This window comes from Sorex fumeus, unplaced genomic scaffold, assembly GCF_029834395.1.
Source record: "Sorex fumeus unplaced genomic scaffold, SorFum_2.1 ptg000054l, whole genome shotgun sequence".
In the NCBI taxonomy this organism is placed as follows: Eukaryota; Metazoa; Chordata; class Mammalia; order Eulipotyphla; family Soricidae; genus Sorex; species Sorex fumeus.
In genome coordinates, this window is record NW_026606111.1 from 37,440,080 (window position 1) to 37,454,752 (window position 14,673).

A 14,673-nucleotide genomic window follows, 5' to 3' on the forward strand; every position below is an offset into this window, starting at 1 on the left:
CAGAATATAATATTGTAGCCTGCCAAGATGGACTAAAATCTTAGAAAAGTATTATTGTTTTAACAAAATTTATTATGCAGTAATTACAAAGGTTAAAGATTCTTCCATTTCAAATAAAAATAACTGTTATAATTACACACATAATATAGTACCAATAAACATCACATGAATACAGTGCATTTTCAAACCGGAGACACAAATACTTTCTCATTCACAGTGTTTGACATAGGGAAACCTATTCACATAATGGTCTGTATAAGGTCATGCTCTTTGTAACAGTCCACACAGAGCTGTGCCAACACAATTCTTTCAGAATGTGAAGTACCGGGCAAACCACTCCTGGCGCTGGGGATCTGGAGAAGCCACCGGGGAAGCTTCACTCTGAGGAGGACTGAATTCATAAAAAGAGAGACATGTAACCCAGCATTAAGCTGTTTTGCAAAATGTAGGGGAAAGCACATAAAACGGGGTACATAAGGAGAGCTATTCCACATGGGACTGGCTACAGCTCTATACTAGGTTCCTTCCTGGCTCTTTGCCAGAAGCAAGTGCAGCAACAGCAACTCAGCCCAAGTCACAATTCCAAAACCCATAACTGCAACAGTGGGAAAAAACAGTGTCACCTTTGAAAGGAGAAACTGAGGGAAATAAGAGAGACCAAGATAACATTCCTCTCTTTTGGTACCTTTCCTTTAATTAAAATTTCAGAATCTGATGCCAGTATTTGTTTTTACAGATGTTTTGTTAAATATAACTAAACATTTTTTAAAAGTATTTTTGCTCTAATAATTTTATATTGAACTTTCACTTTGTAATTTTATTAGAAAATATTCTAGGGGAAAAGGAAATACATTTAAAAGCCAGCATCTTCTCCATCTTCAAAATTAAATGACTTATACTTATCTTAAGTCTATAAAGATTCTTATACTAGTTGATAAAATAAAAGAATCCCTACCGTCTCTGGGGGAAATTACAAGGCACGCAACAATTTGTAATGGAAATTCCAGTAGTCATGATTCTTGACTGATTCATGCACATGCATCTTACTGATACCTGAACATACCCATGCACAAGGGAAAATAAGCAACATAAAATATTTAGCAGGAGACACATTCAAAGGTATATCTGACTATTTTTCATTCTTGCTTTTTTTTGTTCTATTTAAAATAGTCATTATGTCATCAACCACTTAAAAGTACAAAAATAATCACTTATAACACTATTACTGATGATACTGCTATGATTTAGTTAAGAATAAGTAAAGAAGGCCAGAGACAAAGTACTAGGGCAATGCACTGGCCTTACATGCAGCTGAACTGGGCTCAATCCCCAGCAGGGTATATGACTCCCAGAACCATGCTAGGAATGATTTCTGAGCGTAGAGCCAGGAAGCCTGAACACCACAGAGTGTGGCCCAAAACCAAAACTAAACCCCCTCAAAAAAGGATAAAAAGAAATTTTAAAGCAGCATAGAATCAGTAATAAGCATTGAATGACAGTACTTCCTGACTTTTTAATAAGCATAAATGAATTTGACTCATTTTTTTCTTACTATATCAATTAATAACTACCAGGTAACAAAACTGGATTATCAATTGAAATTATTTTTTTCTAAAATATTTTTATTTATGTTTATCATTAGGTTCCCAGAGTTTATGTATTTTTCGTTTTTGCATTGTGTGTATTGTTACACCATATTATATAAAACACTGGCAAACAAGGCAAAATAAAGACAACCAAAACAAAAAATATTTAATTAAAAATATTTTAAAGCTCTGTAATAATTATTACTACAATTTCATTGTTACTGTTAGTCATGGAGTCAATTCTGGGGTGCCTAGGGATAAGTAGGGCTATGCCTGACTGTGTTTGGAAGGCATCATGGAGGGCTGGGGATCAAACCCAGGACCTTGCAAATGCAAGGCATGTGCTCTACCACTTGGACCACACCCTTGGCCCAGTAAAAATGTATTATTAATAAAAAAGATTGGTGACAATAATAAAAGTGAAACAACTGTCAATATTAAAATTATAAGCATATTAGTAGCACCTCTTCAAGCATTTAGAAAACTGACAGAAATCAGAAAAAAAGTCTTTAACAGTCAGAAAAAGGAGCTCTCTAGCAAGGTGATAAATCTCTCTTAAAAATATTTCACTGTGTTTCACTGTGAATATTTCTATGTTCGTTCTATGTTGTTCTTAAGGAAGTGAATTTTGAAATGTAAGAATGTAAATTTCTCAAGTTAAAAAAGAAAAGAAAAAAAACACCACTGGTGAGACAGGGCTCACCTCAAAAATGTCTTGGACTGTTTGGGTGGCACTGGCTGTAGAAGTGCTTTGTTGCTGCTGAACTCAGTATCGTGGACTGGAGAATTAGGAATGGGATCCAGGCGGTTAGGATGTCCATTGCCCACTCCACCAGATTCCAGAGCACTTAGATTGGGAACACTCACAAACCTGCTTGTTGTTGATTTATCATTCTTCTTCTTTTGCTGCATTAAAAATAATATATGTGAGGATCGTCCCTGTCCAAGGACAAATGAGAAAGTATGGATAATAAAATTTATAAATTTGGCATGGGAAATATTTTGAAGATATATACGATATTCATCTGAACCAGTGTTACCCAAATTGTGGTCTGGGGTCCTTGGAGTTGTTTTTTATCTAAATGGAATCCTTAACAAACATGCTCCTTTAGGACAAAAGATGAGGAACAAATGATCCTAAATAAACCATTTAGAAATGGTTCATGGGAAGGGTAGGAAGGGGTGAAAAAAATTCCAAGGGGTAATAAGGAGGGAAAGGGGCAAAGGGAGGAGCCAAAGGATAGGTCTTACAGATACCATGAGGTTAAGTAGATTTAGGCTAAAGCTAGGAAAAGGCATAAAATTAAACAAATTTAAAAGTGAGATCTGTGAACTTTAGTCATCTGTCAAAAGGAGGCAGTCCTGGCCTGGAAAAAAAAAAGGAATAAGAAAAATCTTGGCAAAGTAGTTGAAACAAATCCCACATTTACTTATGAACTAAAGCTGACCTAAAAGAGATATTTTTTAAAAAAATTTACTGCAGCATCTTTTTGAGTATGAATTTAAGTCTCGTTTCCCAATTAACTGGCTTATATTCTTTAAATTTTTAAGTCTGAAACTAGAGATAACTTGAAATTTTTGATTGGTCTTTTACATGAAAAGAAGAATAAAATTATAAATGATCAAAATCTCATCATCTTGCAAATCTTGAACTCATTTACATCTCCAAAATCAGAATATCCACTCTGCTGCGCAGAACAAAATTCAATACTGGTAAAATATTTTGGCTACTCCAAACTTTTATTAATTACATAGCATTTTTTTTACAAAATTATTCTTAAGTATGAAAAAATACAAATACAAGACAGTCCCTTTTTTACACAGTGACTCCAGAGTTTGAAAAAATTATGTTTCTTTTTCTTATAAGGTAATAATTTCACAATCTAGACATTGTCTTCTATGTAATGTTCCAACAGTAACTGAGTCCCTAGCAAGGAGCCTGCTTTAGCAGAACCAAAATTGGTGAGAATAATGTCTTCAGAATAATTTCTGAAAAAACAAAGTTACTATTAGAAAAGTTCATACAGATGAACTACCTGCATTTTCTTGTTCTAGTCACCAGAGGGCATAATTAAACCTACTGATGGTTTCTATTTTAGAAACCACAAATATCATTTACAATGTTCCATAGTAATAGCGCTATAGCAAACCTTTAATTTCAATTAAATAAAATTTAAATATTTTAGTATTGAATTTTTATCTTGATTCATAATTAAACTTTTATTTCACCTTAAATTATGAATTTAAAAACTCTAGGCATATTCATTCATTCAGTCAGTTATCACTTCTGCATGCCATGAAGTGTTATTAGGCTCAAGAGAGAGAGCTGTAGCCCTCCATACTTTCATTCATTTTATCTTATATAATATTTGTGTTTAAAGGTAGGAGCTCTTTTAGTTGTGATAGAAGATATTCTATGTTCGTTCTTTGTGGGGGCCCCACACCAGGTGGTACTAAGGGCTTACTTCTGACTCTGTGCTCTGGGGTCACTTCTGGAAGTGTTGGGGACCATGTATAGTGCAAAGGATGAAACAAATCTACTGCACACAAGATAAGTACAGGCCTTCACTCCTGTACTCTCTATCTGGCCCCAGTTTCTTTCCATGTTCTTCACAAAACAAGTTCTGTGATATTTGAAAGCAAAAATTTCTGGCTAAGTCATCATATGAAAAATTTAAAATATGAATGAAAGTAATATTAACACTTAAATTAACTACTGATTTCTGTTCAAAATTATGTGATTGATTCTTATGAAGCCAATATACATATTCATTTTATTCATCCGAACAATTTGTGGTAACTTCTTAAAAATGTGCTAAAGTTTTGTAACTAAATATTGGCTACCCAAAGTAACCAAACAACTATGATGAGATCCAAAGAGATGAGAAGTACAAGGATGTTTATGACTTAGCTATGTCCATTTTCTTTGTCTACAAGGCTTTTCTATCCTTTAGTAGGAACAAGTGATCAAAATATGTCATGTTCACTTTCAATAGTCAAAGAAGTTCATAAGACAGGGATAAGTAAAATTCTCTCTAAATGTAGGTAGGCAACAAACCATATTTCCGATCAAGGCCCATGAATATGGCATGCCTTTAGTTAGAGAGAGCTGCTGGGACTTGATTTACTTAGGGAGAGCTGCTGGGACTTAGTTTAGTTAGAGCTATCGGGACTTAGTTTAGCTGGGAGAGCAGCTAGGACTTAGTTTAGTTATGGAGAGCTGCTGGGATGTAGTTTATTAGGGAGAGCTGCTGCAGGACTCCTAAGTAGCTTTCAGGACCTCATAGAGGACAGTGAACATTTAGGAATTAAACGTTACCCTCAAAGAGTTTTGCAAGTTAGTTTTTCTCAGAAATATAAGAAATAAAATAGTAGAGCCAAGAGTTTCTATTATTCAATATTACTTTAAGGAGTACAAATTATCAAAAAATAAAAATGTTTCATTCAGAAAATAAATACATAAAAATTTATAGGTTTTAATCCTAGATTATCAAATTTAAGAAAATATTTTTGGGGAGCTTTAGTCTATGCTTCTATAAATATTTTATAAAACATTTTAATCAGATTTGAAACACCATATCCTACTTAGCAGTATTTACAGCACATACCTTAGTCAATGGATTAATAACACCAACCGTAGGACTTGAGTTAAACACTTTGTTGAAGTTAGTTTCTCGATTGACTAATTCCAGCTGATAAAATTTATTATCCTCCTATGCAAAACAATTATAAACAACTTTAAACATTTCTGTTGAGTATTAACTTAATTGTTTAAATGTCATTTCACTCAAAATTTAATATAAAATCTGAGATTTATATACCTTGTTGAAACACTTCTAGCTCTGACTGCAAGTGTCTTAAGGATTTTGGTAGGCAAGTTTTCAATACCTTCCAAATACTATAATCTGAACTTTGTGCTTTAATATTTTTTCCTCTTGAAACGGGAACTCAGTGTTTCACTTGGTCCCATGTGGAAAAACTGCAGTCTAAAGGACTAACTCTGCAGTTTGAGCCATCTTTTTGTTTTTGCTTTCCAGATCCAGTTACACTAGATTCTTAGTGGTGCTGGGGGACTGCTTCCAGTAGTACTTGATGGGGGACTCTGGGCTCCTGATTGTAAAGCTTGTACTCCAGCCCTTTGAGTTATGTGGGATGTATACATGTCTGCATTATTTCTCCACATGAGGTGATACTATGATATCATTATTCCAAGTGTGAGAAATAGATCTGATCTTACGTAATCTCTATGATGCAACATATTATTATAGCAATGAAAACCACAAAGCAGACAATGTAAAAAGCTCAGAGAAATCCTTTCCACAAACTTTACCGACATGTACTAACTGAACAGACAGTAGGACACACATAAGTAAATGGAAGTATGGAGTATAGGGCTGTATTCTAATAGAATTAGATTTTTTATTCTGCCTCTTAATTATCACTGGCCATCACTTGCATCATTAACCGCAGCTTATGTGCATCACAGTTCACAGAATCAGGGTGTTAGTATAGATCACTGTTGGGGGAGAGATTCCTGTCGCTAACCAGCATGCTGATCTGGAGAGCTACTCAACTCTTTGAAGTCTAATTTACTCTTTGAAACCTAAATTCTGCTGTGAAGAAAAAAGTAATGCAATGATATCTGTAACACCAACTGAGAAAGAACTAGAAAATCAATAGCTACTTCTATGGATTATAGATTTTTATATACTTAATATCTTTTTTTAAATATCCTGTGCAGAATACAGTTACTTTGACAAGTCTACCACTATCAAAACAAGCTATCATGTTCACAGTGCTTGGAAAACTTAGTTGTTAATGTGTTGAAATAGCAGACTACCTATCCAATAACCTGCTCTTGGATTTCTTTTATGAATACAAATTTACTACCTGTTGCTTAACTCAGACTACAGCTGGCGTTCCTATATGCTAAAGCAGATATGTGTGCTGTTGCATACTAAATCCAGAGTTTTCAGTTTCAATGAGAAAGTCTGTTTAGCATTCTATTTCTAGTCTTCACACTCTGAAGATTTTGTCAGTAACAATAAATAATAATATTCTGATTACTAATCTGGATATATTTTAAAAGATTTTTAAAAGTTTTAGGAATTGGGCTGGAGCGATAGCACAGTGGGTAGGGCGTTTGCTTTGCACACGGCTGACCTGGGTTCAATTCCCAGCATCCCATATGGTCCCCTGAGCATTGCCAGGAGTAATTCCTGAGCCAGGAGTAACTGTGCTAGAGAGCCAGGAGTAACTCCTGAGCATCGCCAGGTGAGACCCAAAAAGAAAAAAAACATTTTAGGAATTATTTAACCTCTGAATACTTTTTTCCTTAAAGAATAATCACTTTAATGAATCATTATATTTGTTATTCTTTAAGAATAACGGGCTGGAGCGATAGCACAGCGGGTAGGGCATTTGCCTTGCACGCAGTCATCATGGCCAACGCGAGTTTGACTCCTCCGCCCCTCTCGGAGAGCCCGGCAAGCTGCCGAGAGTATCTCGCCCACAGGGCAGATCTTGGCAAGCTACCCATGATGTATTTGATATGCCAAACACAGTAACAAAAAGTCTCAAATGTATAATAATAATAATAATAATAATAATAATATAATATAATATAAAAATATTATCTGGAAAACATAGAGACGTTACTGGACCGCTCGAGCAAATCAATGAACAACGGGAGGACCGTGACTTAAGAATAAAAAAAATTGCATTTTCCTCCTTGATGGACTTCTCAGAGCCCTGAACACCTTGTTGTTGACTGACAGTCTTCAGTCAGTCTCGTCAGTCTCTAGTATTCTTCTACTAACATATGGAACCAATTTTCTGTGAAGTATTTTCTGGGATCAGGAATAGGCAGAACATGGTTTGGGAAATTCACATGAGTATTCTTCAAAGAAATGGAGCAAACACTCCTGAAATTTATATGGAACAATAAGCCCCCACGAATAGCTAAAGCAATTCTTGGGAAAAAGAAAATGGGAGGAATCAACCTCCCGAACTTCAAACTGTACTACAAAGCAGTAATAATTAAAACAGCATGGTACTGGAACAAAGGCAGAACTGCAGACCAATGGAACAGGGTTGAATACACTGACATCTCTCCTCAATCATATGCTCATCTAATCTTTGATAAAGGTGCAAGTAATGTGAAGTGGAGTAAGGAAAGCCTCTTTAATAAATTGTGTTGGCATCACTGGACGGCTACATGCAAAAAAATAGGCTCAGAACTCTGCCTAACACCATGTACAAAAGTAAGATCAAAATGGATTAAAGACCTCAACATCAGACCAGAAACCATAAGGTACATTGAAGATAAAGTTGGCAAAACCCTCCATGACATTGAAGCTAATGGTATCTTCAAAGATGCCACGCCACTGGCCGAGCAAGTGAAAACAGAGATAGATAAATGGGACTATCTTAAACTAAGAAGCTTCTGCACCTCCAAAGAAACAGTGACCAAAATACAAAGACAGTCTACAGAATGGGAAAGGATATTCACCGAATACACATCTGACAAGGGGTTGATATCCAGGATATACAAAATACTGGTTAAACTCCACAAGAAGAAAACATCCAACCCCATCCAAAAATGGGGCAATGAAATGAACAGAAACTTTCTCAAAGAAGAAATCCGAATGGCCAAAAAGCACATGAGAAAATGCTCTACATCATTAATCATCAGGGAGATGCAGATCAAAACCACAATGAGATACCATCTCACACCTCAGAGACTGGCCCAAATTCAAAAGAACAAAAGCAACCGATGCTGGCGTGGATGTGGCGAGAAAGGGACACTCCTTCACTGTTGGTGGGAATGTCCACTGGTTCAGCCCTTCTGGAAAACAGTATGGACGATTCTCAAAAAATTAGAAATTGAGCTCCCATTTGACCCAGCAATACCACTCCTGGGAATATATCCCAGAGAGGCAAAAATGTATAGTCGAAGTGACATCTGCACTTGTTTGTTCATTGCAGCCCTCTTTACAATAGCCAGAAACTGGAAGAAACCTGAATGCCCAAGAACAGATGACTGGTTAAAGAAACTTTGGTACATCTACACAATGGAGTACTATGTAGCTCTTAGAAAAGATGAAGTCATGAAATTTACATACAAGTGGTACAATATGGAAAGTATCATGCTAAGCGAAATGAGTCAGAAAGAGAGGGATAGACATAGAAAGATTGCATTCATCTGGGGGATATAAAGTAACAAAGTATGAGATTAATACCCAAGAATAGCTGAGATCAGCACCAGGAGGATTACTCCATAACTTAGAGGCCAGCCGGGTATCCTAGAGGAAAGGGCTATTCAGATAGAGAAGGGAGCACCAAATAAAGGATGTTTGGAGGATCCTCCCAGGAGGGGAGAAGCATGTCGAAAGTAGACTATGGACTGAACATGTTTGCCACTCAATGCCTCTTTTGCAGACCACAACACCCAAAAGGAGAGAGAGAACACAGGGGATTGCCCTGCCACAGAGACGGGGGGATGGGGGGATGGGGGTGGGAGGGATATTATCCATGGTGGTGGAAAATGGGCACTGGTGGAGGGATGGGTATCTGATCATTGTATAATTGAAACCAAAGCACAAAAAATTGTAAATCTACAACTTTAAAAAAACATAAAATAAAATAAAGGGGGAAAAAAAAATAAAAAAAAAAAAAAGAAGAGGACAAGACAGATTAATACATAATGTTTTGTGCACACATGTTTTGACTATACTTTCTTATCTGATTGTTGCATGTACAATGTGTGCATACACATCAATGGTATACTAACTGTACACTGGTAATGACATTATTATTAAACATTCAATTAATATTAAAGACTTTCATAAACATTTTAATAAACTATCACAAAGTACATACTTTTGTTTTATTTATCATTTATTAAAATATTCCCTGTTCTTCCAATTAATCATGTATTATTAATTATGGATAGTTACGAATAATTAATTATAACAGCATATTAATATCTTACAATTAGTTTCTTTATGACCTGATCTCTTTCTGTAAGCATAACTTTTAATTCTGTAATCATCTGTACATCTTCTGGTTTTGATTCTCTCATTAGATATTTTTCTTCCATTTCTTCCAATCTGAAAACAAGAAAACCTTTAGTTCACTGATACAACTTAAACATTTTGATAATACCCACATTTTTCAAAATTAGTCCAGTTGAACTTACAAAAAAAAAGTTTAAGCCAAGTTTTCTCCCCTGAAGCTTTCAAGCCCACTGTCATAATTGTGTCAAGAGTCACAGTTACTAAAAGTTATTAAAAGTTCTCTATCGCAGATGATATTATTTAAAGGCTTTGCAGGATATCTTTTGGAAAATTTATTTTTAAGTCATTAAAGAGTAAACGAGCGTGAAGTATGCATAAGATCTGTTCAAAAAAATGTATACTAAATGATAATCTGGCAAACATAGACTTGATGCTGGAAATGAAGATCAACGATTATTGAGTTTATTACAAATATATTTTATGGCAACACATCTTGGTAACACATAAAAGGGACAAAAGAAGATACAGAGGTAAGGAGCACAAGGACACACACATGTAACATTATTATTTCCTGATTTAGAAAAAATGCATTCGTTATCAGTTATTACATACAATTCTAAAAAAAGTGTCCTCATTTAAGGGAAGTGTAATCTGGGTCTGTTCTGCTCTGAAGGACAAGGGATGACACTACGATGACTACCGCTGTGCATGCTAGAATAAAAGCTACTTTTTATGAAGTCTAAAATGACAGGACAGGGTCAAATGAAGAGGCAACTGGTAACCAGCCTAATATGGTGAAGAAATTAAAGAAAGCACTTACAATTTTTAAAAAATCTTAAACAATTAGAACAATTTTAAAGCATATTACTCAAAATCCAAAGTATATAATTTAACTTAATAAAGTTATGGTTAATTATTCATAGAAAAATTTATTCAGGGGGTGGGCGTGATAGTACAGCAGGTAGGGGGTATTTGCCTGGTATGTGGCTGGCCTGGGTTTAATCCCCAGTACTAGTAGCACAAATGGTCCCCCCAAGCATTGCCAGGACTGATCCCTGAGTGCAGGACAAGAATAAGCCCTAAACGCTGTTGGATATGTTCTAAAACCACAATGATTTCTAAAAAAGAAAAAAAAATTATTCACCCAACAATTAAATAATTTGCAGACCAGTCTTTCTTAAGTAGGGTCCATATGACCTCCTGTGAGCTCAGGATATTCCAACAGAATGAAAATTTTCAACCAACAGATGAAAACTGCATAAATGTGAGCCATAACACAAGGCCGGGGGGCCAACTAGTAGGAAGAGGAGGGCGCACAGGAAGGAAACAAGGTCAGAGGGAAGCAACGGTCAACAAAAGGTCCCAAGAAACATTATTCTGAATAAATGATCTTATAGGAATCAGTGATTCATTTCTGCCCCCCCCCCCCCCCCAGTTCTATAGGCGTACTAGGCTCTTTATGTATTTTAGTTATCTTATTAAATGCCCCCACCAACCAGACCCAAGATCTGGAGATAACATAACTGCTGCCCCCATGCCCTGCCCAGAGCTAATGTTTTAATCTTTAGTGGTGAGTGGGAGGTATGAGGCTGATAAGAGTGAAGGGTTAGGAAGTGATTTTCTCAGGATCAGTGGGAGCTATTTACTTTTGCTATTGTGATAATGCAGTGAAAAATTAATGTGATTTACTAAGCCCACATAAAGTGACCTTGTATTTTATCATGCTATAGCACTTTAAGGGCGAAGGTTTACAAATTTAATAAGCAAAGTTTCAAGATATTTGAGAAGTAATATTTTAAATAAACCCAAATACTTTTTGCCTTAATATGGAACCAGCCACAAGATGTCACTGAACCACTTCTATCATGAATGCAAGTTAAAGAAAGTCTCTGTGTACTGCTTAGGAACAAGAATATTTCGTAGTTAATGGCAGTTAAGTTTAAAGCCTTCAAGCTAATGAAGCTAATCTAATGAAGTTAATATATATTTTTTTAACACAAAATGAATCCAAAGTGAGCCTAAAACAATGACTCTAGTCGCTGAACCACTGTTTGCATAATAAGGCTATTCTAAACCTAAATTCGTTTGTAGTTTACATTTAAACATGCTTTATCTTACAAAATTACTATTTGTTAATACTCTCACAAAATATTTTATTTTATTAAAAAAATGTTAAGAGAAAGGATACCTAAATATTAAAGGGAAAGAACTGATTAAGCTGAAGAAACATAATCTATATAAATACAAATGGGAAAGCATTAAAGGAGAGAACAAGTAAATACGATATAAATTTAAATTTACAAAGCACTTCTAGAATACTAGTTTTCTCAGATTCAAACAAGAAGTTATCTTGTCCCCAGTCCAATATCCATTTTAAGCCAATACAACTGACATTTCTCTCTTCAGTTCTATGCAATGCATGACTGACACTGATACAGGAGATGATTTTTAATTAGTATTTCTTTAAAGTATTCTATCACTAGGAAGGGAAACTTTTTTTTTTTTTTGCTTTTTGGGTCACTCCTGGCTCTGCTCCCAGGAGTTACTCCTGGCGGTGCTCAGGGGACCAGATGGGATGCTAGGAATCAAAGCCAGGTTGACCGCGTGCAAGGCAAACGCCCTTCCCACTGTGCTATTTCTCCAGCCCCGAGGAAAGGAAAGTCAATAAAATCTAAACTTTTACTTATTTTATATGATCTTTATAACACATATCTATTACCTTATTTCACAATATTCAGGTAAATCTTGAGTTGCAATGCTAGTTACAATCCAAAGTTATTTTCACAAAATTTACATCTACAGAATTATAACTTAGCTTCAACTTAAAATTACATAAGGTTTTCCAGTTAGCTGTAGTTTTACTGTATAAATAAATCACAATTTTTTGTTAAAAATTTTAAATTAAGTCAATTAAATATGCTAAGGATGTTAGTATCATAGGTAATCAGAAATTACTAAAATTTCAAAGTTATAGGATTAAAGCATGAGAAATGAGGGAATCTTGAAGTAACCACACAAGTATATAGAGCATTTTACTCTTGTCTGAAGTAATACTAAGAGAGAACAAAGAGAACTAGAATCTGGAAATTACTAATTAATCACTCCTGGGCTCTTCCCAGGCATCAATCCCCGATTTTTCTGGGCTCTGAGAGTGTATATAGGTCAGTGTTTATATGGCTCATGGACAATACCAGCTAAAATATAAATGTCTAAGAAGTGGTATGAACTACATTTAAAAAATTTCTAAGTTGATAACCCTCCATGATGATTTAAATTTTTTTTAATTAAAGCACCATAATTTAGTTATTCAAAGTTGAGTTTCAGACATACAATATTGTAGCACTGATCCCACCACCAGTGTCAACTTCCCTCCAACAATGTTTCCAGGTTCCTTTTCATATCCCCACCCCCTTCATTCATACTTATTTTTAAAATAGGTTCTTGACCAAAAAATTTGTAAATTGAGACTTTAGACCAAACAACAATTTTATTAGGCACACGCACCTTCTAATTTTTAATCATTTAAAATCATTTAAAGAACTCTCTTATACATAATCCTCTATAGACTTAAAAGGAAATAGAGCAACTGAAGGATCTTAATCTCAAAAACTTCTTTTCCCATAAACTGACTGTGGCAAAAGGACTACTGCATCCTTACTTTGAGAAGTTTATGAGGGCCGGCGAGAGAGCTCAATGTGCTGAGCACCTGTGTTGCTTCATTCAGTTCCCAGCACAACAGAGTCCACAATCTTCAGGAGCCCTTGAGCACTGTTCTTGTGGCTCTCAAATCAGAATTTTTTTAAAAAAGTGAAAATAATCTAACAATTTAAAAATCAAATGGAACAACAAAAAATTACTCATGTAACAGAGATAAAAGTACCCAACTTTAAAAGAGTAATTCAGGGTAGAATTCATAATTCATGCTCAGTCACCTGAGATACACTGCAGGGGTTAAGGTGCTTGCCAAAATACTTCTTCAAATGTCTCTTCATATGGTCCACCTGAGCACCACTTGGGATCACCCCTGAGCTCAGAGGCAGAACCAGGAACAGGCCATGAGTACCGCTGGGTAAAGCCTTTCCACTGGCACCCAAAATAAATACTCAGTCATCTAGAGCTGCATTCCAAAATGGTAACCCCGAGTTCATACGTGTCTACTGGCATTAAAATGAAATTTTAAAAATTCTATTCCCTGGTTTCACCAGTAACAATACTAATAGACATTTTGGCTAGTAGCTACTGTACTGGACAGAACAGATAAAGGACACTTCATTATCACAGAACAATTTTTTAAGCAGTCCTAGTTTAAAATATATTTTATGTGTTTGTTTTTGACTAAAAGAGTAGATACCTAAACCTAGAGACTGGATAGTGGCACCAGTTTTCTGGAGAAAAAAAAAAGTATAGATCCTTAACATGGACCTAGTTGAAGTATAACATAGTATAAAAGCAAATACAATATTTGATTAAGGAATACTTCAATTAAAATAGCAAGAAAAACTACTATTATTTACTATCTATTGAAAATATGTAACATGTAAAACCACATAAAAACAGAGGAAGTAAAAACAATGACACAGTCTTCAGTCTTTGTAAGTTAACATTCCTAAGGAGACAGGACACAGGAACATACAGAGATTATTCTATTTGTGCACCTAAATTTTTTAGTGTATGAAATAAGAGTGCTAGGATTTCAATTTCTGCCTCATGAATAATACTGAGTCTGGGAGACAGGAAAATCAAAGGCACTGGGTTTTTTTGTAATTCATTTTTTTTAAGTGTCTGAGGTTAGGACATTACATGGTAGATGACTGAGCTTTTATTTTTTTGGTGTCTAAGATCAAACCCTGGCCCTCACACATGTGAGGGATGCGTCCCATAACTGAGCCATTTTTCCTGACCCTCTGTCAAAGTCTTATTGTCTCACAAAAGGATTTAAATAATTACCTCCAACTTTTGCAAATCCCAAGTTTGCTGTGACTGGGGAAATGACTGTCTGAGATTCCTTATCGTTTCAAGGATAATTTCCTAAAAGGTAAATACTGGAGGTAATGCTAAAAAAAATATAT

At 35.3% G+C, this 14,673-nt stretch overlaps 1 protein-coding gene across 9 annotated transcripts in view; it reads right to left on the reverse strand.

Moving 5' to 3' along the window:
- Window positions 1-51: 51 nt before the first annotated feature.
- FAM184A (family with sequence similarity 184 member A) overlaps window positions 52-14,673 on the reverse strand; it is a 140,990-nt gene continuing 126,368 nt past the window's right edge. For 4 of the 9 annotated variants that reach the window (XM_056125138.1, XM_056125135.1, XM_056125136.1 and 1 more), the window contains 4 exons: window positions 9,580-9,697; window positions 5,195-5,299; window positions 2,290-2,492; window positions 52-391 (listed from right to left, as the gene is read on the reverse strand). In XM_056125138.1, coding sequence (XP_055981113.1) covers window positions 310-391; window positions 2,290-2,492; window positions 5,195-5,299; window positions 9,580-9,697 — 508 coding nt within the window. In that variant the 3' untranslated portion in view covers window positions 52-309. Of the gene's footprint in view, window positions 392-2,289; window positions 2,954-5,194; window positions 5,300-9,579; window positions 9,698-14,673 lie in introns of those variants that run through there. The other 5 variants (XM_056125137.1, XM_056125134.1, XM_056125140.1 and 2 more) reach the window with 4 other exon arrangements.